The sequence below is a fragment of the Marmota monax genome, unplaced genomic scaffold (genome assembly GCF_021218885.2).
Source record: "Marmota monax isolate L192 unplaced genomic scaffold, Marmota_monax_Labrador192_F-V1.1 WCK01_AAM20220418_F8-fsc00020, whole genome shotgun sequence".
Classification (NCBI taxonomy): domain Eukaryota; kingdom Metazoa; phylum Chordata; class Mammalia; order Rodentia; family Sciuridae; genus Marmota; species Marmota monax.
Genome location: NW_026692912.1, coordinates 10,451,246 through 10,478,430, shown reverse-complemented (window position 1 = coordinate 10,478,430; position 27,185 = coordinate 10,451,246). Strand labels below are relative to the sequence as shown.

The 27,185-nt window shown below is 42.4% G+C and overlaps 1 protein-coding gene across 5 annotated transcripts in view; it reads left to right on the top strand.

Annotated features, from left to right (window-relative positions):
* Positions 1-27,185, top strand: part of Astn2 (astrotactin 2) — an 848,095-nt gene that overhangs the window by 541,948 nt on the left and 278,962 nt on the right. For all 5 annotated transcript variants that reach the window (XM_046451532.2, XM_046451529.2, XM_046451531.2 and 2 more), the window contains one exon: positions 937-1,125. In XM_046451532.2, coding sequence (XP_046307488.1) covers positions 937-1,125 — 189 coding nt within the window. The remainder of the gene's footprint in view (positions 1-936; positions 1,126-27,185) is intronic.

Here is a 27,185-nt window from a genome sequence, read left to right as displayed (position 1 = left end):
AATCACACATTACAGACGAGGAAGCTGGGGAACAAAGAAGTTAAATGACTTCTTGGATTCACATAGGTCACAAGGAGCAAAGTAGACATTTATATGGGATTTTTCAAGTGTGTTACTTATTCTTTTGTCTCTTATTAATTTATATGTGTCCTGTTCCCTGCGCCTAGCACAAGACCATGAAAATGTAGACATTTCTGGTTTCATTTGTCAGATGCTGAGACCTTTGCCCTTCCTTGACTCCACCCCCACCCTAGTGCCCCATACTTTTCTAAGAAATCCTTTACCTATTGCAAACACTCCCAATTTGCAAATCTTATTTCTGTATCTCATTCAGATGCCTGATTGGTCCATAGAGGAACCCATCTCAGCCTCAGAGGCATGTCAAGTGCCCTTCTGCGCTATCAGGAAGGTGACAAGAGACCAACAGAGGCTGCTAGCATTGATAATTGAACAGAAACCTTGGCCACTGCAGTGTGTGCTGTCCATAGTTCTGGACAGGTCACCTCTGTACTCCAAGAGCAATAAAAACCTTGTTTTTGCTACAGTATTCAACCTTTGTTGACAGATACACTGGGAATAGATTCTTGTTTGAGAAACTAGTTGATAATTCCCAGTGAATTGGTCTGTCATGCTCTCTTAAGTCTGTGTGTTCATGGAAAACCGTTTTTAAATTTGCTTTGTGCGTGGATGTGCATGCTGGTATCCCCCTTGGCGCCTCCAAAATGTCACAAATGACTTTCCTTGAATTTACCAATTTGCAGGATTAATATGCTTCTCTCCAGACACCTGTGCCCTAGATAGATTTCAGCCAGAAGAGCTGTCTCCATTCCTAAACTCTGACCTGTTTTTCAAGCAAAGGAGGCCTTTGTTTTAGGTCACCTCCAATGGGGACATCCAGGATGCGGAGCTAACTCTGGACTCTGTTTTATCATGCAGTTGTGTGGAGGAGTACAAACTGGCTCCCGATGGAAAATCCTGCCTAATGCTCTCAGATGTCTGCGAGGGCCCCAAGTGCCTCAAACCTGACTCCAAATTCAACGACACCCTTTTTGGAGAGATGCTACATGGTTACAACAACCGGACCCAGCATGTGAACCAAGGCCAAGTCTTCCAGATGACCTTTAGGTATGGGACAGACACTTGCACATTACTGGTCATTGACCCAGATGCTGGGCAGGGGGAGGAAGTGTGGGCCCAATGGAACAGATACTTGTGGTACTGGCCAGCATCTCTCTAAGATCACTGATACCCACCCAAGGAGTGCTCAGAGGCACCAAGATTCATTCTGTGAGATTCCTTTTCCATGGACCTAGCACTTCCTTGTTACACTTCCCATTTTTCTAGCTCTATCCACATATTTGAAATTGAATTTTAAATCATCCTGTAGGTATACTTAATGGATTTTTTAAAAATTTGATTAATCTTTCAGTCTATTAAAAGTATCCTATGGATGCTATTCAGGCAATTAAAAAATAAAGACATTTAATGAAATAGAAAAATAAAAATTTCATCACCTAGAAATACCCAGCATTAATATTTTCCTGAACATTCTTCAAACATCTCTCTTTCTCTCCCTTTCTCTCTTTCTCTCTCCCTATTTGTCTGTTTATACATGCTCGCACACACCTCAAATCTTAGTTAAGCTGTTTAGAAATTGCTTTTTTCCCCAGGAACATGTCACAGACCTTTTTCCCCATTAATAACATGGTGGTGCATGGGAAATCAAAAACTCAAAAGGCGCGCTCATCAAATGAGAGGAATCAAGTGATGGCTTGTTGACAGGCTATGAGAAGATTGGACAGGGAAGTTAATGGTGAAAGGCCTCCTTGGACAGCTAAAGAAACCAGAGCCATTCATGGAATTTATCCATGCCTCAGAATCTGAAGAGCCGCAAGATGGTAGAATACGTGTAATATGATGGATTTCTAAAACCAAAAACTGTATGTTTAGACAGTTTTCCATGATTAAGGAATAGGGTATTATTATCAAGCTATATCCTCCTAATCATTTGAAATCATATTTTTTTAAAAAGCAGAACTAGTAACAAATCACTATTATGGTCATCACTGTCTCCCTCCTTATCATATTATTATTAGTGTATCATTGCACTAGGAGTGGTAATGTGGTTATCAGCTATTAAGAATTACTCTATTTTAAGCTTTTCACTATTGCTACTATTGATGATAATGATGATGGCGATGGTGATGATGATGATGACAAATAAAATTAATTCAGCACATTCCTGGGGCATTCCAGCCTTTTCCATCATCTACTAACTTGCGTCATTCTCACACTGGTCAGAGACTATTAGACAGAGACTAATAGTCTCTGACTATTAGACAGAGACTAATAGACAGAGACTATTATCATCCCCTGACCACAGATGAGAATCAGAAATTTAAGGTAATTTCCCAAGACCCCCTTCTCAGAAATGAGAGAGGCAGGATAATGCACTTTAGCATCTTTATTGGGCAACTAGGATCTCCATGTCACAATGGAATGTCAATGCCAGAGAGACTGAGTGACTTTCCCACTGTCACCATCCTTACATCCATACATTCGGATGTAAGGCTGACTCTAAAGCCTTGCTTTTACCTTTGAATTCAGTATACCCGCTCATCTCTCATTGTAGAGAATGAGAATCAAACTATGAATTCCCTAAAAGTGTTCGTTCTGTGGTCATCTCAGGCTCTCTGAGCACCTACGATGTCCCAGGTGCCATGATGGTAATTGAGGATACAATGGAAAATTAGATGTAAATGGCCTCGAACCCCCTGGCACTTAGGAACAGTTGACAGAGGGATCTTGTATATATATTTAATTTGCTTAATAAGGTAAAGATACAGGACTTCAGGATACAGGATACAAGCCATTATCAATGGGATCTAATTTAATTTCAGCTGAGTGTTGAGAATGCCACTGTTGGATTAGATGGCAAGAGTAGGCTTTGGAGTCTACAGTTCAGATGAAGAATCTGTTAGCTAATACCTGGAAGGTGAGAGGCTGTTAACATTGGAGAAAGTATCAACCAGAGACAAATATTCTAAGAAGGGAAAGACTTGATGGTTACAGGAGATTAGAATCAAGTTGTGTTGAGCAGGGAAGTAAGATGAATGGTGGGCTGGAGCCCAAATAGGGGCGGAGCATATGTGTCTCCTGAGCCAAATCTATTCTAACACCTGTCAGAGAACTCTTAACTCACTAAAGAAGGGAGTAGGGTGCCTGAGTTGCATTTTTCAACCTCGTGGTGGCAGTTTGGAAACAGATTGCATGGTAGAAAGTGGAAATGGGGGGTCAATTTGGATGTCTGTTGTGGAAATTGTGAGAGCACATTGGTGACTTTAATCAAATAGGATGACAGAAATAATATTGGAGAGAAAGGGGATTTAAGGAGATCAATGTGAGGTCCAGTGAGTGGTTGCAAGAGAAGGGAAAGGCTGAGAGAGAACTCAAGGGTGACAGAAGTGACTGGCAGCCACACAGCAATTGATTGGCAGAGTTGGATCCTCCAATTTCCAAGAAAGTTTCTTTCTAGTATGCATATGCTCAAACCAAGGTTGGGGGAAACTTTTTTGAAAAAGCTTGGAAGAAATTTAAGGATAGTCTGGATGAATTGTACACAATGCTGAGATTCTACACTGCCAGTTTTCTATAATTTTAATAGTCTGTGAAACTCTGCCTTGAGCATCATGATGGATAGAAAATGTTGTTTGGAATCCAAAAGAAAGAGCAAATAAATTATCCCTTCCCTTTGAAAAGGAATTGACAAGCATGAAAGATGACATGCACAATTGAAAAATAGTAGTGAAATTTAATTTGTGAAGCAGTGTTCTAAGGAATGCCCATGGTTTCTCAAGAGTTACCATGTGAAGTCTTTTGAAAGGAATTAGGAGGAAGAACAGAGAGTTTCTCTGAGGACATGGCATGTGAATTGGAGTTTGCAGTGAGAGTAAAGAACAGTGTCTCTTGGGAGAGAGCTATAAGGGCATTTTCCTACCCTGGAAGGAGTTCTCAAAGGCCTAGGCATATGGGTAAACATGAGGGGAGTCAGGAAAATGGGCCTTCAGATAAACTTTGCTTCAAATCTCAGTCCCTTGCATGGAAAGCATTATCCAATGCCCCGTTTTTTAAATGGGGTACTGTATTAGATGCCAGCTACTGTGTTAAGTGCATTGCATGTTGATGTAATTTGATTTCTCACAGCAACTATCAGAATGACTGCCAGGTGATAAATGATCAAATGTACTAGTTCCTGTTCTATTTTGTGAAGATTAGCATGCTTCAAGGGGAAGTCTCACATGGGTATTAAGTTGCCAAATCTTGAAAGAACTTCATAGAATCTTTGACTCTCATTTTACATATGGGGGAGGACCTCGGTCACAAAGCAAGTCATTGTTGGACTGATCTATTGTCTAAGGGCTCCTGATTTCCCAGAATGCGTCTCTTCCCACTACCAACAGACTGGTCGGTACTAAAGATCATGGAACCTAAAGGCTGGCCTGATTGTGCCTAGCCAGGCTCAGGTGGAATTTAGCTCCATCAGGGTCCTCATTCTGCTTTAAGCACTCTGCTCATTGTTCCCAACTGTTAAACTTTGGGCTGCCTCAGTAGCTGGACCTGGGTCTGCCCTGATCTGCTCATGGAGGGGAAAATAGTGAAGAGAGCAGGCATTTCTCTTCTGATGATAGCCTCAAGATTTGGGGGAACTTCTTAAACTACCACTATGTTGGAATTACCCATTCCATTCAAGATTTCTCATCCTTGGCCTCAGTTAAGCTCCCTTTGTAATGATTTTCATCCCCAGACCATGTCACCTCTTGGATCCACTTACTAAGTCACCTGACTTCTCACTGTGGGAAGGCAAGCCACATTGAGTGAGTCTGTATTGATTTCTTTCAAGTTTCCCTTCCAGAGCCCCAGAGAGAGAGGCTGGAGCTTCAGTGTCCTCCACATTCCAGAAGGCCTGCAAGTTTTTCAGCATCAAAGGCAATTGTCATTTCTCACCACCGCCTCCTTCCTTTCCTTCCTCTTCTAAGCAATCTCCCGGTCCAGCCCTCGAGAGTAGCCAACAGGCACAGCCACCAGCCGGCCTGCCATATGCCTCATTTCCTGACAACCGCCTGGCCTGGAATTTCCAAATCACTACCAGCTACAGAGTCTCCATGTGACAGCTACAGCTCAGCTTTGTCCCCCATCCCACCCCCCACCCCGACCTTCTCCAGATGACCACACCTAACAATTATTGATATCAAAAGAAGACTGTATTTTCATTTCCTCTCTCAAAATGCCCTGAAAAAGCAATCTGGACTTCTGCTTTATTAAAAAAAAAAAATTAAATTTAAAATTCTGAACTAGACAAATGCTTAAAGATCAATTAGTTTAATCCTGTCTCTTTGATGCGTAGAAGGAGAAACTGAAGTCTAGAAATACATTATTTGCCCCATGCTCACAGTGATTTAGGACTTCTCTGCGGCTGAAAGTTAAGAGTTCCTGACTCCCAGATCAGAACTCCCCTTGTTCCCAATTCCCTAATGTCTGTAACTTCTTTATATCCCATATTAGCTTCTGGCCAGGACAGCCACATGTTGCATGCCTGATTTTAGTACAGAGATAGAATCCAGGTGCTATAGGAGCATGCCAATGTTATATCTAAGGAGCAGTCCTAGGCAAAAGCCAACCATGGGAGGCCGCCTCTTCGGGTTGCAGGGTGTTGACAGCAATGCCCATGTGGAGATGTTTAGGACCCCTGACCAGGCCAGGGGTCACGCACCATGTGTGAACACTAAGCCTGATGCACACAAATAGGCAGAAAGATAGACCCAGGGAAGGAGTGTCCAGAGAAGCAGTCAGAGAGACAAAGCAGAGGCAGGGTAGAGAAACAAAAGATGGGAGATACTAAAGAAGAATCTGAGTGACAGGAAGGAAGAGCAAGCCCAGAGAAAAGTTTAAAACAAGGAAGAGAGCTTTGAAAGACATAAGGAGGCAGATGGCAACTGGTGGAGGAGTAGAGACACTATGAAAGATGGACTAGTTGAAGAGATCTAAAGTGAGAGAGAAAGAAGGACAAAGAGTTCATCAAAAAGAAAAAAGTCAAAATACACTTATTCTCAGAGAGGCAATGCAGAATGTTTTAAGAGACTAGATGGTGCTCAGAAGACTAGGAATGAGGTTCAAATGGACATGCATGGATCTAAAAGCCTTTGCTAAAATGTCAAGTTCTAGGAAAATGTGAGGAGTCAATGATCTCATGTCTGAATTGTCCCTAAACCCAGTAAATGATGTCGGGCTTTCTGTGTCTAATCCCTTTCAGGGCACAGTACTGGTCATAATGACCCACTATCAGAATCCCCTTTCCTTAGCTCTTGATCAGTGTGGGAATCAGTGGACAGTTGGAGTGAGATAAGCTCCTCAAAGCTTAGTGATATTTGGTGTTTGTTGTTTGTTTGTTTTTTATTTCTTCCCTTTTCTGTCTTTATCCATCCCACTTCATTTTTATAAAGACGAAAGATCAACCTAAGTTATAGATTGCCTGGATTTAGATAAACATCCATAAAGAAATATTATTGAGCTCAGAGCCTCAGAAACAGCAGTGAGGAGAGATTGCTTAAGAATGGGGACTTTGCAAATTACAATGGTACCTTTTGCAAAAGCTTCATCAAAATAAGACAGTCCTGTTGGCAGCAGACAATTGCTCACAGGCCTCAAGATTAACCTCCAAACAATATGAGGAGTTCCTGCAAGGTTTACTAGAAAGGAACTTTCCAATCTAGTCTGGTTATCATTATATAGTATAAGAGGACAATTTTGGATAAGATGTGGAATTTCAGGATTATGCACCCACAACCCATGCTTGGTAAGACAGAAGGACTCTCCTTAGGAATTCAAGGAAAGCTGGTCTTCATTAGTGGCACTTGTTCCCCATCTCAGGAGACTGAGATCCGATTAAGTGTCTCCAAAGCTGTCTGGTCCTTGGTTTTCTGGTGCTTTCCTGAGAGATGGTTGATGGTACATGCTATTCTGCATCTTCCTTTCTCCCTTTTGTCCTGACTCCCCTTTTCCCTCTTGAACCATGCCTGCATGTGTGTGTGTGTGTGTGTGTGTGTGTGTGTGTGTATTATGTCATGTCCTAAACCACTTATACCACATAGTTTAGGTGTTTTCTCATATGATCTTTCCAACACTTATTATGAAGTAACCAGCAACAACTTGGCTTTACAAAAAGAAATCAGTGAATTAGTTTCTGCCTTCAGAACAATTTCCAAGGCCTCAATGACTTGACATGAAAGCGTTAATGAGTTGATTATAACACTTGCCTCTTACAGAATTAGCAGAGTCCTGGTCCTTCTAGTATTTGGATATCTGGGATAACTGGAGAATCATCTTTATGTTCTTCCTTGAATGGTATTGTGGAAAATGGCAGATGTGGGATTTAGAACCTGTTAGCTTTTCATGACCACATCTACCATTCTATGCTGTGTCCCAGCTGAGAATAGGAACCAGTTCTTACAGAATCATCTACCTGGAGATTGCCATGGCCTAAAATCCTTCTATACTGATGGAATTATAAGATCTTCAACTCTGAATTGGGATTTTACTTCAATATATCCTGAAAGGATTATGGTAAAAATTTGACAGACTAATGAGCAAGAATTACATTAGGTCATCAATAAACATTATTTCCTCTCCTTCAACTGCATTCTTCCCCCTCACCCCCATTTCCAGAAGACACCCAGTAGATGAAGACATTTTTATTGCATTCCTCAAAAACTCATCTCTGGCCCGGAGCCAGGGTCATCCTCTCAACATTCTCCAAACAACAGACGTTTTTGTGAACAGGGTTTTAGTGAAACTGCCATGTTTGAGGCAGAAGGCACCAGTTCTCATGCTTTGTGGGTCTGTAGGCAGACAGTTCAGCTGGGAATGTGATTTCAGGGTTTCCTTCCCCACTAAGGTGCTCAACCCAGCATTAGGGAAAACAATCTCTCTACTGTGTTACATCACCTATGTTTTACAGGGCCATTCGTTTCTGTCTGAGTGGTCTTCAGTGACATACAAATTGCTAGGTTGGTGGTAGTCATGTCTACTGTATGTAATCTGATAATCAGCCCGTGCCCAGATCCAGAGCTTCTGATAGTATGGGACTCTCTCACCTCAGGGTGATATTAAAAATATTTAATGATTGGCATAGAGGTAACACTGACCAATAGGAAAGAAAGTTCATCCAGACTGAATGAAGATGAACCTCTGTGCACCAGGCTTCATATCATCTTGCTCACCTCCTACCTTTCCTGATTTCCCTTTCCCACTATCCTCTTATCAACTCCTCTGGCCAGTGTTCTGATGCCCTTATGCACAGTTGACATTATAAAACTATATTTTCTGGTTTTTTTTAAGCCTATCTTTGAGGGGCAGAGGCAGATCTTTTTCCTGTGATATGTGTGTAGACAGAGCAGATATACCATCATACTTTTTTTTTTTGGTGCTTAGAATTACACTGGTGCTCCATATCACTATTATATTTTTAAAAATTTTATTGGTGGATTATAATTATACATAATAGTGGGATTCATTCTACCATATTAGACATGCACATAATGTAACTTGAACCATCTAATTCTCCAGTACTTTCCCTTTTATTCCCCTCCCTCTTCCCACTAGTCTATTTTTTATATGAGGAAACAAGCTCAGAGAGGTGAGGTGTGGCATCTGAAGTTACATAGTCTGTAAATAATGGAGCCAGGATTCAAGGCCTGCCCTCTGAACCACTCTGTAGTCTGAACACTGTCTACATGCCCATTCTGGGATTTCAGCCATGATTGGTAAGAAAGCTACTTACCAATGGGGAGCTGGGTTGTAGTCTGTTTCAGGTCAAAGGCAGAAGACATAAACTCATGAAAAGTCCATTGGGAGGGAACATTGACCGGAGTGAAACTATTATTCTTAAACACTGGTATCAAAATCTTAGAACCATCAATCCATTAGTTTAACTGGGGACAGAAAAAAAAGTAGTAAAATTAAAATCTAGCATAAGACACCTTTTATTTTGAGCGTATATATGTGGGGGAGACCAGGGAATTGCAATCTACTTTTAAACAAGGCCTCTCTAATCTTTCCCTCTATTTATAGTGAGAGAAGAAGGAAAAATAGCTGGCTTAATTCTAAGTTTCATTCTTAACGTTTGCATATCTAAATATACCCAATGTGGTCATTTCACGAGGAAAAGCAAATTTTACATAACACATTTTCAGGGTTCTCCAACTAACTTCAAGATGCCTGTCTAGCCCACAAAAGGTGCTAAGACAACAGAAGTTAACAAGGTCCATTTCACATCTCTTCCCAGCCCCTCCCCCTTTCGGTTTGTTTTAAAATTTCTGGCTTCAGAATGCCTGACGCTGTCCTTTTTCCTAGGAGGGGGGATGCCTACCCAAGTCATTGAGACATCTGAAGCGAAGACAATTTTTAAAGAAGTGCAATTTCATTATGTTGAAAGCAGGCTGTAACTCAGGCTGGTCTAAGTGCTCTGAAGGAAAAGTCCATAGGGAACCTGGGAACAGATAAGGATAGATTGTAATTAGCACAGTAATTGTAATTAGCAGAGCAATTGTAATTAGCATAGTGATTGTTTGTTCATAATCGGTGCTTCTAAAGTGACTCCAGGCAGTTTGTTCTCTTAAGTATCTTCTGCCATTTCCCCCCAAGATCCTGTTTACACTGCTAATACAATAACGTGCTTAGCAATCTCTTTTATAAATAAATACTCCAAGGGTACAGGCCAGCCCACCTCCTGACCAAATAACATGCCTCCTTAATTAATGGAGTCCACACCACTGAAATTTTACTATATTTACATCAAGCTAAGGCAACATTGGTAATTTCCTCTAAGAACAAATCTCACCTTGGAAGTCATTGATTATTGTTGCATTAATTACTAGAAGTGCAGAATGCACTTGAGGTCAGAGGTTATAGGTGTAGCTTTACCACTCTTCCCTTTTGTTGGTTAACTTTGTGTTGATAACTGTTAAGGACTGAGCCACTAAGCACAGGGGATGCAAACGCCTTGATGGCAGTCAATGGCTCTGTTGTTATGCAGATGAACCACTTACTGATTAAACTCACTTTGTATCTTCTATGGGTCAAGATGGAAGAAAGCACCCAGCCTGAGGGAAGATAGTAGAGGCACTTCATCCTACCTCAGAACAAAGGAGCAGCAGGGGAGAGTTCCTGGAAGAGGTGTGGATTGAGACCTGGAAGATCAGGAAATTAGCTATGTGGAAGAGTTTTCCAGGAGAGTTTTAGCAGAGGGTCTACAGACAAGAACCTCAAGTGGGTCAAGAGGAGGCTGGGGACTGGGGTTGTAACTGAAGGGTAGAAGGTGTACTTAGCACACAGAAGGCCTTGAATGCAATCCCCAGCATTAAAAAAAGAAAGAGAAGGAGAGAGAGTGGGAGGGTGGTGTTGTAGAGCTAAGCCAACCATGATGGAATGGCGGGTGGACTTTCAGGAAGGGCTATGTAAGCACCAAAGTAAGAAGACCATTACTAGCTCTAAGATTGTACAGTCTAAGCTTCCTGAGCCTTGGTCTACTCACCATTAAATCAGGTAACATAACAGTACCTGCCTTTCAGGAGAATATCAAGAGGAGGTAATGAGAAAAGTCAGGTTAAGATGCTTTGTGAAGACACGTGCAAAGGTTAGTGACATTTTCCTAACACAAATCCAAGGATCTGGAAGGTATGACATATCCAGAAATACCCTGTTGTAGTGTGCACTCTATCACATTTGAGGTTGTGTGAGATGCAAATTCAACAGCATTCCTTTCTTTGAATTCCTTCCAGAGAAATGAAAAAGTCTATTCTAAACTCACATTAATAAGCCTATGCATGTGTATGAAGAAAATTAATTTTTAGGGAAATATTTCCATCTCAGGGAGATGCCCTGAATAGAAATGTACTTAGTGACAATTTCAATGAAAGATATGATCACAGTTTATTGGATGTAAATTACTACAGAAAACTCCAAGGGCAGTAGCTGGGGTTTTATGTAACATCACCACTGAATAATTACTATGAATGATAATCTAGTGGAACACCTCAAAGGTGGCTTTTAAGAGTCCAAAATGAGCATTTACCTTTATGTCACATAAGACTGTCAGTGGAATCTGAGTGGACAGTTAATTACAGGCACAAGCCAGAGCCCAAGCTGCAGGCTTTTGGGTAGCCCAGGGCTGGTTAATTAAGTGCATACCTTGTGACACTGAAGCATCCGACCATCTTTCCGTTTTCCCAAGTGGTCCCTGCAACCTTGAATCTTCTTCAGTTTCTTTTACATGCTTTCTAGAGTAGGACGAAGGAAACTCAAGGAAGGAATCTGTCTTCCTTGTTATGCCCTAGTTCAGAGAACCAAAGTTGCTTCAAAGAATACCCCCCTAAGTTTCTATTAATTCCCAATTTTTTCAGTAGTCCATGAGGACCATACACTAGCAACATATGAGCCCAGAGGCCATTTGCTCACTTTATATCTGGGTTTGCAAAGGAGGTGGAAACATAGCTTAAAATGCAACTAAATTGCAATTAATTTCTTCCTCAGGCTTGTGATCCAACCCATAAATATTCATCAAATGCTTATTCTTTGCCAGGTTCTGGGGATCAAGCTGAACAAAACTCAGAGTCTACCACTGGTGTGAAGGGGGAAAAAATATGTATGCTACTTGTTGGTGTCATCTGAGTCCTTGTTTAACTTTGTGTTTGGATATCACCTCACTCCTATGGAGAAAAGTTAAATTCAGTTTGAATTCTCCCCTAATGAGAGAAGTGAAACACCATGGGATATAACTGTGTTGGGCAGGCTTAAGGTTTTAAGGAACATGAGCCTTTGCAATGTCTAAGATGGTTTTGCCCACCAAGGAACAATTTCTCACTACTAAGAATGCATGATGTAAGGAGATTTACAAGTGTTGTTTTACAGATGAGAAAACTCAGACTCAAATGAGGTCTGAAGACTTGCCTGTAGTCACAGAGCTAGTGCCAGAGCCTGGCTTACCTGGGCCTTTCTGACATTTGGATGGCCCCTGCATCACAATGAATGGCTTTGCCATACCCCACCCAGATAGTGATACTGCTGGTTACCAGTTATCCATGATGAGTTCTGTGCCTCACATGTTGAGGTATAACATTAGGGAAGCACACTGAGGCAAATATATAGGGAGGGAGAAGGGGGCCAGAGCTGGTATCCTAGAATCCCAAGAAGTGAGGGTGTTTTGCCTTTTTAATATGTCCTAGGCTTCTTTCTTCTCCTGTTCTCTTTCCCTTATCTCTCTCCTTCCTGAGTAAGTGACTAGACCCTCCACAGATGCTCAGTGGGATGGCCAAAAGGTTGGAAGCAGATGGGCTGGAGGGGACAAGTTGGAGTGATCTGGGCTGGAGGGAGGCATAATTAACAACTCTCTGTAGGTACCATCCCTGGGATAGGTTACCTTAGCAACCATTGGAGCTGGGACAGGTTATCTTGATTAGGGTGGAGGAAGGGCTCTAAAAGCATTAGCATTTCAACTCCTCTCCAACATCTGGGACTCACTTGATTTATCTATCTATACTGACTGCCTCTTTTAATTCTGGCTTCATAGGAGTGTGTATGTGTAGACACACGTGTATATGTGTGTATATATAATTATACATATATAATTTTATTGTGATGACAAATAATAATTGTATTTATGGGATACAATGTGATGTTATTATATATATAAAGTGGTTCAATTAGGCTAATTAGCATATCTATCCCCTTACATTCCATTTTACTGTGTTGAGAACATTAAAAAGTCCTTTATTAAAGCAATTTTGAAATATACCAAATAATACATTATGATTAACTGTGGTCACCAATCTGTGCAATTCTTCCTTCCTGAGACTTTGTGCCTTTGACCAATATCTCCTCAGTGCCCAACCCCCACCCCCACCCCCTACTTCTGGTAACCAGCATTCTACTGTCTACTAGAAATTGGACCTTTTAGAGTCCATGTATGAGATCATGAATATCCATCTTCCTGTGTCTGGCTTATTCCATTTAGCATCATGTCCTCCAGGTTCAGATAGGATTGTTTTTAAAATAATCCTATTTACTTTAAATAGTCCCAGATTTATAGATAAACTGTTATGCTTGAATTCGGGACCCCCAAAAGACCACCAGAGACCCAAGATCCATGTTAGCAGCAAAGAGGTGTTTATTGTGAGCTAGCTCGGTCCTCTGTGAGCACACAGCAACTGGTGATGCTGAGAGGCCCTGAGCCCAGGGTTTGCAGCAGTTTTACACATTCTTTGGAGAAGGCAGGGACCCCCACATACATCATAGCATCTCTTAGCAAACCATCACACACTGCGGGAAAATCAAATAACAACTCTAAAACATGATTAGCACATTCACTGGCGGGAACAAGTTGGGTAGGGGTGATTGGTTACTACAAGAGGGGGATTCATTTGAACTGATTGTTTTAAGTTCGTGCTGAACTACATGGTTTCCCAACATGTTATCAACCACCATAAACTACTGGGAGGGTCATCTGGCATCCCAGGTATTTCCCTGTCTCATGCTGATTGGTGGCTGCTAGGGGGTTGCTATGGATCCCCACCTAGCCTGACTGAGTCAGGGACACCTGGTGCAGCAGATCTCTCCTGTTATTTGTAGATAAACAACTTAGCAGGGTGGGAATGTGCCTAGGAGTGCTCTGTGGGTCTTTCCAAGGACAAAGGTGATGTCCCTTCCTTGGACAGGCTTTGCTCTGAGGTAGAGGCTGGTTTTTCAAAACCATAAAGTTAGTCCTGTGTGATTTCCCATATACTCTGCACCCAATTTTTCCTGGTATATTAATATGGTATATTTATACCCATTAATGAACAAATTTTCATTCTTTATTGTTAACCAAAATCCATACTCAATTCAGATTTTCTAACTTTTCACCTAACATCCCTTTTGTGAATCAGCAAGTAATTTTGAAAGCAAGAGTTACATTGGACCAGGTTAAATGGGTAAGGAAGTCTTATTCAAAGCTACTACAATCCGGCAGACAGGTCTGAACTCTGTTCTATTGGAACAAAGTGCAGGGGGCTTTAAGCACTTAGGTGAACACGTGGAAGAGCACTGGAGGGTGGGAGTGGAGGCTGAGCTGTAGGTGCCATTTCCTGCTCCCTTCCCCCCCATCCCCCCCCCCAGGAAGTTACTCCTGTCCTTGCATATTTAGGCCAGCTGTGCTTCCTAACTGGCACCCACACAAGTTGGGTCCCACCCTCCACAGAGCCTGCATGATTACATTTTGAAGATGGCCCAAGTCCTTGAGAAAGATAGTCCTGGGTTGTAAAACTGGCCAGAAGATCTTTAAAAGGTTTACACGTTAAAGGGGCAGAGAGAGAATTTACAACTATAAATTTCTAAAGTAAGTGCTCTAAGAAAAGGGAATTCCTCCGGGACCCAGAGTCTGGAAGAAGGCTGTCTGGAGTTTAGTTAAGTTGTCCAAGTTGTCTCGGGGCTTGAGACCAACCTGGTCCCCACCATGTACTCAGCAGTCTGTCTCCATGGGCTCTTCTTGGCTGTGACAGTTTGGTAGGCTTATTTTTAAGTGATATTTTTTACAGGCATTAAATTCAAAACTAAAAACCATACCAAAGACATCCAATGAGGAGTGCTACTTATTTCTGTTTCTGTATGTCCCTCTCTGTCCATCCCCACTTTTATTACTTTCTTGGGGGTCTTTCCATTGTTTCTTTATGTAAATACAAGCAAATGAGATTAAATATTGCTCCTGTTTCTTTCACAAATAGTACCTAAAATATATTGTTTCTTAAATTTTCCCCCACTTAGTGATAGCTCTTTCCACAAACAATAAGTTTACAGACATCATTCAGATACAGGGGTGCAGGATCCCACGGATGAACACCACCTGCTGTGGAATAAAAGGGCTTCCCAGGAGGCAGAAAGGCCTGTGCTTTTTAGGCAAGTGACGCCAACTCTTGGGCTGTTTGGATCACAGGGGTGATTTTACCTTTCTCCGTTTCTGTCTCCATATACAGAAAATAAGGGTGATTACATAGCACTGTGAGACAACTGAATTGTTAGGAACCTAGTCCCAATAAAAGTAGCAGTAGTAATAAAAAGAGTAACAATTAGCAACAACACATATTCAGTACTTCCCTGCACCAGGTACTAGTGTGTCTTCAGTCAAAATAATTTGTGAGTACCTATTATAAGCTCCTCACTGTTTTAGGGAACTTGGAATACAATGATTTAAACCCTGTCTTTAAGAGTTATAGTCTAGTGTGGTGATAATGAACAAGTAAGTCTATACTCTATCAGGTGGATGAAACCTAGGGAGAAGATTCGATTAAGTTTAGGGGACTGTACAGGGGACTCTGAGTTAAACAGGCTGGACACGGAAGACCCCTTTGATAAGGTGACTTTCCTACAAAGATCTTAACAAGTGAGGCAGTGAGCCATGCAGGTAGCTGGAGAACAGCTTCCAGGCAGAGGGCACAGCAAGTACAGACGTTTTGGGCATGTTCCATGAAAAAAGAAGCCCGAGTGGATAGAATGTATTAAAAGAGGGAGCAAATAGGAGAAAAGGTTATAGATGAAGAGGCAGTAGGTATCGAGGTGGAGAACATGGGCAGTTTGCATAGGTCCTATGAATCACATAAATACGGTAGTGGTGAGGCTTCACCAGTCTAAACCTATTCCTCCTTACAACCTGCTGCTTGGTCAAAGACACTATTAACCCCCCCATGCATAATTATTTTTAACAGATGATGGCATCAAAGTCTAAGAGGTTAAATACTTTCCTCAGTGTAATTTGTCTTATAAATGGTAGAACCAGGATTGGAACCTAGGCAGTCCAGCTCCAAACCTCTCTTCAACTATTCATTCCTTCCCCCATTTACATCATTCAGTTGGTGACACTTTCTGCTCCATTTATATCATTTGTGGATTTTTCTCTGAGTAAAAAGTGAGAGAGAAGCCAGTGTGTTGCTTAGGTGAAAGGGGATTGTGTTCTGACTTATGTCTTAAAAGGCTGGGACTGAATCGAAGTAATCCCCAGGCTTTGCCATGACCCAGGTGCAACATTGGTGGTTTGAAACATGCTGGCAGGAGTTACCATGCTGATGGGTGGGAAGATTCTGGGGGGTAGTCTGAAGGTAGGGCAAGTTTACTGATGAGGAGGAGGAAGCAGGAAGGCAATAGTGGCTCCCCAATTTGGACTTGAATCATGGGACAGGTGGATGTGTCATTGTTGGAGTCAGGAAAGACTACATGAAGAATAGGCACAACAAAGAGGAGAAGAAATGAAAATTTGGTTTTGAACATGTTAAAATATGAACTTGATGGTGGAGATTTTCAATCATTTATAAAAGTCGATAATAGTGCAGTGAATCCCCGGGTTCTCATCTATACAACCTATGACTTGGTCAAAGGCCCTGGTTACTCTCCCATGCATACAGCATACACAGTTATTTCTAAAATATGATGACATTGAAGTGCTGAGAGGTTAAATACTTTTCTCAATGGCATTCATTTAGAAATGGTGGAGCCAACATTAGATCCTAGGAAGTGCAGCTCCAGACCTACCCTCAAGTATCCCCCTCCCCCGCTCATTTCCTTTACTTGGCTGATGACACTCTCTGCTCCATTTGTATCAGTGTGTTAGGCTGAGGGGTCCATGGGTCAGGAAAGGAAAGGAAAGCAAAATGTGAAGAAAACATGCCTAGGTTAAAGTTAACTGATAACACAGGATGCTGCATGTGTAACAGACCACCAATTGGTCTTAGTGAACAATTCAGTACTGCCTAATAATATTAATGATGTTAGTACTGGTAATAATTGCTATTTATTAAGCAGATATCTATGGGCCCAGCACTCTGCAAAGTGCTTACATGCTGTGTCTTTGTTAATTCTCATGATGAGTTTATGTGCAAGAAGTCATGTTATGTCCATTCTGCATACAAAGGCCTTGAGGCTGAGGGAGCTTAAGAAGCCATGGGGAGGGACTTGGAAGGAAGAGCAACATAGGCTGCAGTTTGAACCCCCGCAGACATGACTGACCCCAAAGCCTATGTTGAAGAAAGAAAGATTGCCATAGGTTGTACAGACTGAATGGGCCTAGACTGCTCCCTGGGTTCCCCTCTAATGTCACTGAGCAATCATCCTCAGTCTCCTTGATGGGAGCTCCTCATCTCTCTGACCATAAGACTGAGGACCCAGGCTCTCCTCTCCTCTTTACACCCTAGTGAGTTCATCTCGCTCCTCTTTTATATCATCTGCATGCCAAGAACCAGAAATCATCATATGCATGTGTGTGTGTGTGTGTATATATATATATATATATATATATATATGTGTGTGTGTATATATATATATATATATATATATATATATATATATATATAAAACAGTGGTATAGTGCTTGCATAGTCCTACACCACTGTTACATATATCACTGGGTTTGATTCTCCAGCACCATAAAAACAAACAAATGGATAAATAAATAAACAGGGCTTGTGTAGAAGTTAATTAACAAGTTAGAAGGCAGGAAAGAAGGAAAGGGAAAGAGGAAGGAAAGAAACGGAGGGAGAAAGGTGGGGTAGGTAGGCTGGCCAAGAAGTTTCACTGAGTTTGCTTATAGGATTTTTTTTTTTAATAAGAAAAGGAACCATTTCATTCAGTCATTCATGCATCCATCCGTTCAAAATTCTGTTCTGACTAAATGCTAACATCTGTGCCAGGTGACAAAGATATAAAAGGAGAACTTGACAGCAGCGGTATGTGCTCCTATTCATAACGTGATCATATATCTCAGTTCAACTAGGATAGTCCTTATTTATGACACTTGTCCTGGAGTTCTCTCCAGTTCGTCACTATCCCAGACAAAAGTTGCCTGGGTTAGATGACAGATTATATAGTGATTCTACATACTGAGCTCCTAATCTAACAAAGGAAAGATGCTTATTCAGTGACGTTTAGTAAAGTTACCCACACAGGGTGACATGTGGAAATCAGAGAGCCATGGGAGCCAGTCTGCATGATCTTTGAGACTCCAGGCAGGTGCTCCTCAATGTCTAAGCTGAGAGGTGAAGGGTGAATACGCAGTTGATAGAGGAAGGAAATCGGGGCACAGACTAGTGAGCCAATAAGAGCCGGTACAGAAAACACATCATTCTAAGTGCTGATTTGTTTGGGTTGGTCCTCGTGGATCCTCATTGCAAACACAAAGGTGAGAGAAAACTCAAGTCACTGCTCAGAAAGGGACAGGGATGCAGAGTCTCTTTCCTCACCTTTCTTCACTTGGTAGATCCCTAAAGAGAATCACATCTGTGACTGACTGAAGCATCCCATGTGGGAGGGAATCCCCAGGGGAAGTAGAAGGATAATGGAGGTTCATGAAACATGCTCTCTAGGATTGGCCCAAAGGGACCTGTCACAGAGGTGCCAAAAAAGAGGCAGAAGAATGCCTATCTCCCCAAAATTAGCTTCTCTTGAAAAGTCAGAGGGGAAGCTTTTGTTCCAACAAAGTTATGTTAATATTGTCAAGTTGGTGCACTGGGTCGCTGAACTGGTACTTGGGGACTGTCATAATATTGATGGGGAGTTTGGCAAGTTAATTTTAAATCTGTCACTTTACTCTTCTACAACTCTTGCTCCTTAATAAAACTCCACAGTGATTGTGGGCTTTAGCTGACAGCTGGGGAGTGATCTTTGAGTCTGAAATTGGTGTGCAATGATTCTCTCTCCTCTCCCTTTCTCCTCCTGGTCCCTCCTTCCTCCTTTCTCCAAATCATAGATTGGCAGCTGGTAGTGAGAAATCCCTTCTCTTACAAAGAGACCCATTGTTCCAGCCAGCAGGGGTCCCTGAAAACAGTATCAACCTTGGATTTACATCACCTGGCATTTGGATACTGACACTACCACTAACTAGCTGTGTAACATTATGTAGGCTACTTGAGGTTTCTGATCCTCTGGTTGTTGTGATATAAAATAATACATGTCAAAGCATCTGCTACAGTTCACCACCTGCCAGGTACCTTTTTATTTTCCCCCAACAATATGGAAGACATGAACTGCAGGCCTTGGACTCATATGACAAGTGAACAGAAAGCCATCCCTTCTAAACAGCTTTCATAGATCTAATGCTCATACTACTCAAGAAACCCACCGAAGATTCAGAAAGTATGTAATTGCCCAACACTTTGGAGAGCCCCAGTGAGTTTCTAAATGAGCTTTTTGAATAACCAACTAATAACAGTTCTATTGAAACTCACCCTACTGAAGCTTCAAACTTTCATTTTCTCCACACCTGTGAGATTGCTTTCTCTCCTGGGGCTCCTGGCCCAATGCAAATTGTTGGAAAATTGTGCAAATATCTGAAGGATATAGACATGAGACATTTGCCCCTTGGGTCTGAGTTTGCCATGGCCAGTTTCCCATCGACTCAGTCCTCCTTGCCTACTCCTGTCCTCAACTTTGATCCTGCCCTTTGCTTATACTTGAGTTCCATCTTCTCCTGTGTTTGAATCTATATCTTATTAATGTTGACCTACTATATTATTCTGGTTATCAGAATCACTCTGTCTGTACCACCAACCTTCCAGAACCCAGGGGAGGGACGACTTTCAGTTCACTTAACTTCATGAGCTTCTTGGTAGGAAGCCCTACTAAGCTGAACTACTCCTGACTCATTTCTGCAAAATGCAACTCTGAATAATGTGTGAATCCATGTTAGAGCCCTTGAAGTTCATCTCCCTGGTATTATTTGATCAACCATGTCCTGGAAGATCCAGTGCTAATTCCTGGTATTTATAGACATAAATGAGATGGTTTATAGTCATGGTGGGGACCACAGAAATGAGCACAACTGGAGGGAAACATAGAAGAAACCTACAAAGATAGATATGCTTTCCCAATCTCATGACATCCTTCTAGTGCCCTGTCTGACCCTCAGTCTTAAGCCCCTTTTGATTAAAACTCTCTGTGTCCTCCTGTGAAAGGACAAACTGCTTATAGAAATGTATCATCTCTACTTTCTCATTTTCCAATTGCTCTTCATACCTTTCTAATTTGATTTCTCCCACATTGCTCCCAAGAAATGCTACTCTAAACTAAGGTCACCAATGATATTAACAGTGGATGAAGTGGAGCAGCTAAGAGCTTGGGCAACAGAATCAGCGAGGATTGTGGTTATTTAGTGAATGAATGAATGAGTGAATGTGTGAATGAGAATTGAAATTAACTCCTCATTGAATTAATATATATGTATACATGATTGTATGATAAATATCTATGTAGTTAATGCATGAATGAATCGGTCCTATGAATGGGTTAGTGAAGCAATGAATGAATGAAGAAGTAGATGAAGGAGAAGAGAGGTGTCCTGTGATAATGCAGTGAAACACTTGACACTGGGTAATTTATAAAGAACAGATTTGTTGTTGTCGTTGTTCACTGTTCTGCAGTCTGGGAAGTCCAAGATCAGGGCAATGAAAGACTCTGTGTTTGGTGCAGGGCTGGTCTGCCTTCAAGACTGAACCTTGTTTCTGCCTCTTCTAGAGGAGAGGAAGGCTGTGTCCTCTGATAATAGAAGGGGAAAGGGGAATCACACTGGCCCATTGAGCCCTTTTATAATGATATTGATCCATTCAAGAGGACACAGCCCTAATGACCTACACACCTCTCAAAAGGTCCCACCTCCTACTGTGGCTTTGTTTTTAGCTCATTTGGGGGACACAGCAGATCATAGTGGGAGGACCCATAAAGGTTACAGGAAGGAATGACAGATTATGAAGTTGTATCGGGTGGAGTTCTGTAGTTCTACTTGTTACAAGATCTTTAAATATCAAATATAAAGTGTAATCAGTTTTTAATGTATAATAATCACTACAGTAATTAACCACTTAATCCTGACTGTACCTAATAGTATATAATTGTCCCCCTTTGGTTTCCTTCTCTTGAGCTTCCCAGGGGCCTCAGAGGAAGCTGGCAGGAGTGTTTGCTTCTTCCATTTGTGCTCATTCAATCAGTAGTTTAGATTTAGGCTCTTTCTGGTCTCTTAAGGGACTTCAGACAGGTGGCAATCAATCATATACAAATAGTGAAGTATTTAATGCAGCAGGGTAGACATTGTTTTGAAGTTTGATGGTGTAGTTGCTCTAGAACACTGAGCAAATGAAGTCACTATAAATGGGTGCTGAGTCAGGGACAACTTTGATAAGTAGGGGAACACTATCTTCTACTTGGAGGTATAGCCGGTCATCAGAGGAGAGAGAAACTAGTTAGCACAGCATTCTGGGAATGGTTTTATTCAAGGCTCTCTACCCAAGAAATGCTGTGCGATACCACAGTGTTTTGAGAAGCACCTCCCCCAGATATTTTCCCTGTGGACTTTTTAAAGAGAAGTCCACCTTCAAATAATCATGCAGACAGCTAAAGAGGCTAAAGGAATTACTGCAATCACAAAGATAATAAAGACATGGCCAAATATTGAACTCAGATCTCCCAAATTATATCCTTTCGACAGCTTACTTTTCTTTGTCCTAAAATCTGTTTACTCTGTGTTTAGATTTTAGTGTAAATTCTTGAATTGTGGTGCCATTTCTAGATTTCTCATTTGCCAACATTATGGCACAGGTGTTTGGTATTCAGGTTATGGTGGCATACCACAGCATGGACCTCACCTGGGAGCTTAACAGAAATGAAATATCCCTCAATCACCAGAAATCCACTAAATCCTAACCTGTGTTTTAATAAGATCTTCATGTGAGTCTTATGCAAATTAATATCTGAGTAGGGCTCCCATAAAGCAGTGGTCTTCAACATGGGATCACCAGACTAATAACCTGAGAACTTGGTATAAACAGATTCTCGGGGCCCATGCCAGATTTCTGAGTTAGAAGTTCTGGGAGGTGGGACCCAGTGATATGTCTTGAACAATGCTTTCTACTGTACCCCACCCCCCTGGCTCCAACTTTAATTCTATCCACAATGATTCTAATACACACCAGAGTTTGAGATCACTGGGCCTAGAAGAAAGGACACCAGATATTTGTTAATATCTGGGTTAGAATCCAAGTACCTTCACTTTCCACATGCAGGAAGCCACCCCCTCCCTGACATACAGGTTCTTATAAGTAAAATTATGAGGAAAGTTGGTGATGAAGACGATGTTCCAAGAGCATCCCCCCACACCCACCATACAGATGTCTGCATTTCTGACTTGGAATCCCAAAAGCCCTTCTGACCCTCTTTTTCAAGCCACAGATGGGGGTGAGAAAGTCTCTGGCCCTAGACTCATGGAGCAGTACCATATATCAGCACCTGATGGCTCTATTCTTCAACCAGATTCAGTTGTACCAACCTACACGATGCAGCTTGACCCAGAGGCAATTCGAATCAATTTGGCAAGTTGGGCATCACATGCAATGCTATTTAGTATTTTGCTGGAGCTCAGATCCCCAACCTTTACTAAATCTCCTGCATCCTCTAATTTTATGATTTTGTCAGGAAAAGCTATCAAGTTGTCCAGGATGATTTGTTCTGCATGAACCTCCCGTGTTCCTTATCGCTCACTATTCCATTATCTCCTAGATGCTTACAGATTTTCCTCTGGGCACATTCATCCAATTATTTTACTAAATATTGACACCAGGCTCACTGGATGGTGATTTCCAGAATTACCTCTCATTAACCTCCTTGGAAGATGAGTTCTACCTTTGGTCGGTTTCACTGTCACCACTCTCTGACCTCCTGCCCCTCCATCACAGACCCATCAACTCCTCTCACATGATGACCTTAGTTGTTTGATTGAGATAGCAGCAATATTCCTCTGTTGCACCTCTGTTCTGTGCCCCCATGTCCCAGTATCCAAGGCCATGTTATAGATAGATTCAAAGGAAATTAAAGGTGGAAACAGCTTCTGAGAGGAGGGACGTTGTAAGGGGAAAGCAGAAGTTTCATTCCCTAGACACGATTGGATTGCAATCCTGCTTCTCCATCCGAGTGTTTTATTCCCTGGGACAAGTGGGACTACATCTCTCTGAGCCTTGTTTTTCTTTTCCAGCTGTAAAATGGGACTTGGTAAATCTCAAGGGGAATTACTGAAAGGACAAATACATTCTGCTTTCAGTATCTAACCTGGTGGGAATCCCTTGCCCTGTTAGCAGTGGTCCCCTTGCTGTGTGCCTTACCTAACACCCCTTTTACACAGGCATGGATATATCTAGAGAGGAGATGTAGGAAAGGCCGCTTAGAATTTGAATCCCATGGAATGCTGATCTTTGAATGCTGATCCAACAGTCATTACAGTGATTTATTATTTTAATTTTCTTTGAATCTATCTATAACATGGCCTTGGTTGTTGGGACATGGGGGCACAGAACAGGGGTGCAAATGGAGGAATACTGCTGCTATCTCAATCAAACAACTAAGGACATCATGTGAGAGGAGTTGAAGCGTCTGTGATGGAGGGGCAGGAGGTCAGAGAGTGGTGACTATGAAACTGACCAAAGGCAGAACTCGTCTTCCATTTTGTAATTACCTGGCTCCTCCAGGTACTTACTTAGACAGATGCATATCACTGTCTGTCCATTTAGAACATGAACCAGATCTTGATGCACACTCGCCCTTCAATGAGGTACTCTGCAGAGCACACTACATTCACAGGAAAATCCAGTAAGCCTGATGTCGATAGAGACCCAGTCTTCCCCTGTGCCATGAGAGATGAGATTTGAGAGCCTCTTCCAGCCCTGGCCTTCTCTAACCACCACCACCCCCCCACACACACACACACATATTTGAGATGGAAAAGACAAATATGCCTAAAGGCCTAATTTTTTTTTTTCATTCTTTCTTTGTCCTTTGCTCTCATTGGTAAAGACGCTGGGTGGGGAAAGATGAGCAGGGTTATAGGGTATCTCATCCAACTGCTGGAGCAAAACAAACATAAAGAATGAGTCCATATGAAATTAATCTCATCGATTTTTGTTTTCTCCTTTTCCTTTGAAACCTCCAAGTGTGGAGGTTATAATTGGGCCGTTTATTATTCTCTGCTGAGGGACTCAGAGGAACCACCATCTCGGCGACCTGGAGCCCCTTGTTTACCTATCACCCTTCAGAACTGGATAACAGATTGTCCTCCTTTCCGGCCTGAGTCCCATTCCATTCCCTTTTATTATGTGTCCTCGCAATTCTATTACCTGTTCACGGTCTCAGTGACTCAGCCATAGTGGCTACAGTAATGATGGCTTTCAGAGCTCAGCTAATGACGCAGGCACTGAGGTGTCTCCAGCCCCAACAGCCGGCTGAATCTCAATTTAGCAGGATTCGAGACTGCCCGTCATGCATTATGCATGAGCGCGTGCCTGTGTGTGCACGGGGTGTGTGTGTGGGATTGTTGGAGGGAGGGGTGGGGTGCCATGCGTTTATACCTAAGACCCTGCATATTGACGGTCACAGTGAGGGAAATGAGGTGTCTGATCGTGCAAGGCGTTGGCTGAGAGATTGGCAGGAGGGGAGGGAAGCATGTGCTGGCAAATATGAATGAGCTTCTAGCCTTCCCTGGATTATCCCTGCTCCTAGAAAGACAGGACGGCAGACTGGCTGAGAGCCGGCCTCTAGAGAAAGATGGCCAGGGATCAAATCCTCCCGAAGCTGTTTACCAGCTGAATTACCTAGTGCTGGGGAATTCAGACTCACCTTCCTTAACTGCATAATGGGATTCCAATCTGATGAGGGGATTAAATAGAATAATGCAAACAAAGCTCTGAGCCTTGTGCCTTGAATGACAGAAGGTTCTCAGGAAATGTTTTGGCCACCGGTATTGATGATTCCTTGCCAAAAGGAAGCTTCTGTCTCCAATGTGCTCCCAAACAGCCCACCTGACAGACCCAGGGTACCTCCTCCTCCCTGCTGATGTCTGTAACTTGGCCACCATGTAGAATAGCACACGATGTATGTTCTTGTCTGTTCTGCCTCAAGTTCATTGGGTAACCTTGAGCAAACTCCTTCTTGACCCTGGTTCCCAGTCTCCTCATCAAATGAGAGGGTCAAAGTATGTCAGACTGTGTTTCTTGGAGGGGTGTGTATTCGTCAGAAAGGCCTCAGGAACCACTTAGTCCCAGAGAGATCCTGGTAGAACGGCAGCATCTGCATTGTGTATAAGAACAGTAAGTCTGGATTCTGCTATGAAAAAGGGAAAGAAACTTTTAAAATGTTGCTGCATCAGATTACTGACGTCCATACAGGTTTAATATCCTATGATTCCACAACTTCCTGGTGGAAGGATCCGGACAAGCAGAGAGGCAGTTTCCTCTCAGACTGTGAAAGACAGGTGTTCTAAGATGTGGAGCTAGTCTGGGGACAGTGCATCCCTTAAAAGTATGGGGATGTCTTCGACCTGTCCATCTGGACTAGGGACATGGTTCTGTAGGAGGGAAAACACACTACAATCCAATAGAGAAAATTCAATTCCATGTCCCACCTCTCACTTGCTTGGTGATATCAAGCAAGATTCTTGACCTCTCTGTTTCTCATGTGTAAAGATGGGGATAATGGCTCCAGTGACAAGGGATGATGGGACATATATAATTTCACATTGCTTGGCATGAGGTATACGCCCAATGCAAGTTTTCTCTTCCCATCTTCCTCACCTGAATTCTAGATTCTGTGTCTATTGCAATTTTTCAAAGTCTTCCCTTGAGTCAAATACTCCCTTACAAGGGAGGCGTGGCCCCACCTGCCTTCCCTGTTCTTAGCTATCACCCTTTGTGTGGCTATGGCTTCCTTATGAACTCCCTGCTCAGCTATAGCACCTCCTCACTAGATCATACAGACCTCCAGGGCAAGACCTTGGTAGGAATGGAAACACTGTGAAGAGGAACTTCTAGAAAGGGAAAAGCTCTATGGTATTAGGTTGGGAATTGTAATGCAGAACCCCCTCCCCACAGACAGGACTCAGGACTTTACAGTGGGAAGTAGGTGTGTTCTAAAGGCTAAAGGCCACAGATATGGGTTAAAAATGGACAGATAGAGCTGTCTCTCCTAATGGGAATGCATCAAGGATCAAAAGAACATGGCATGCTGAGCCAACTGTTAAAGACAGGTATCTGGGAAAGTAGGACGGAGGTCCAGTATCCAAAACTGGCTCCTAGGAAGAGCATAAAACCAGAAGCAGGCTTGATTTTTTCCCCTTCTGCTGTTCCTTTATCTTTACTGCCTTTCTTTTGTCCTGCTACTTCTAGGAAAGCTTGAGGCCTGCAGGAAAGACACATCCATAAAGAAACAATAGGCATAATATTGGGTGTGTACTCTACAGGGATGAGTGCCAACTGCTAACCTGAAGCTAAGTCCCCTGAGCTCTGGCCTAGGGCTTCATAAACTTCCTTTGATTGGAATAAGGTCCTAGTGATTACGTCCAAGATGAGACTGCTGGCCAAGTCACATGGCTCTGCCGTAGGGAAAAAACAGGTGAAGAGATGGTAGTTCAGAAGGAGGACACTCCTGGAAATGGGGCTCAGCATTTCAACCCACGGTGAACCACTGGCTGACACAAGTCCTCTAAGGAGCAGTTTACATGGTAGCACTCAGATGGCTAAGTCACTGCCTCAGCTGCATGACTGGCCTTCACCTGATCTGAACTTTACCTGGGCTTGACCTTTACCTGGCTTCTTTGCACTTAGATTGCAACAACAAGATGTCTACTCTTTGAGTTTTCAATCCACCAAATATATTCCTCTTCACTCTTCCTAGTCCTGCCAGGAACACAGGATCCTGGTGTTTTTGAGAAATAGAATTTTTAGAATATTGCCTAAGTACAACGGATGGCTTCCAAACAATTAGAATGGACCCCAGAGCTATCACATTAACTGTCAGCCATAAACAAGAAAAAAGTGTGTGCATAAGCATGTGTGCAATGTTAGCTCTGATGCAAGTCCCCAAAACTCCATGCCACCTACATGTTTCCTTGTCTGCCTATACTCTTGGCTGCCTGACCTCTTGACTTTGACCATTTCTAGATGAATGAAGCCACATTCCAATTGCCATGGCCACCCCATGGTTCTTCATAAAGCCTGGAAGTTGACCCATAAATCCCTTCATCTTCCATTCAGTCCCTGGAGAGGCCACCTGGCCCTGAAATGAAGAAAGAATTTCTTATCCCTCAT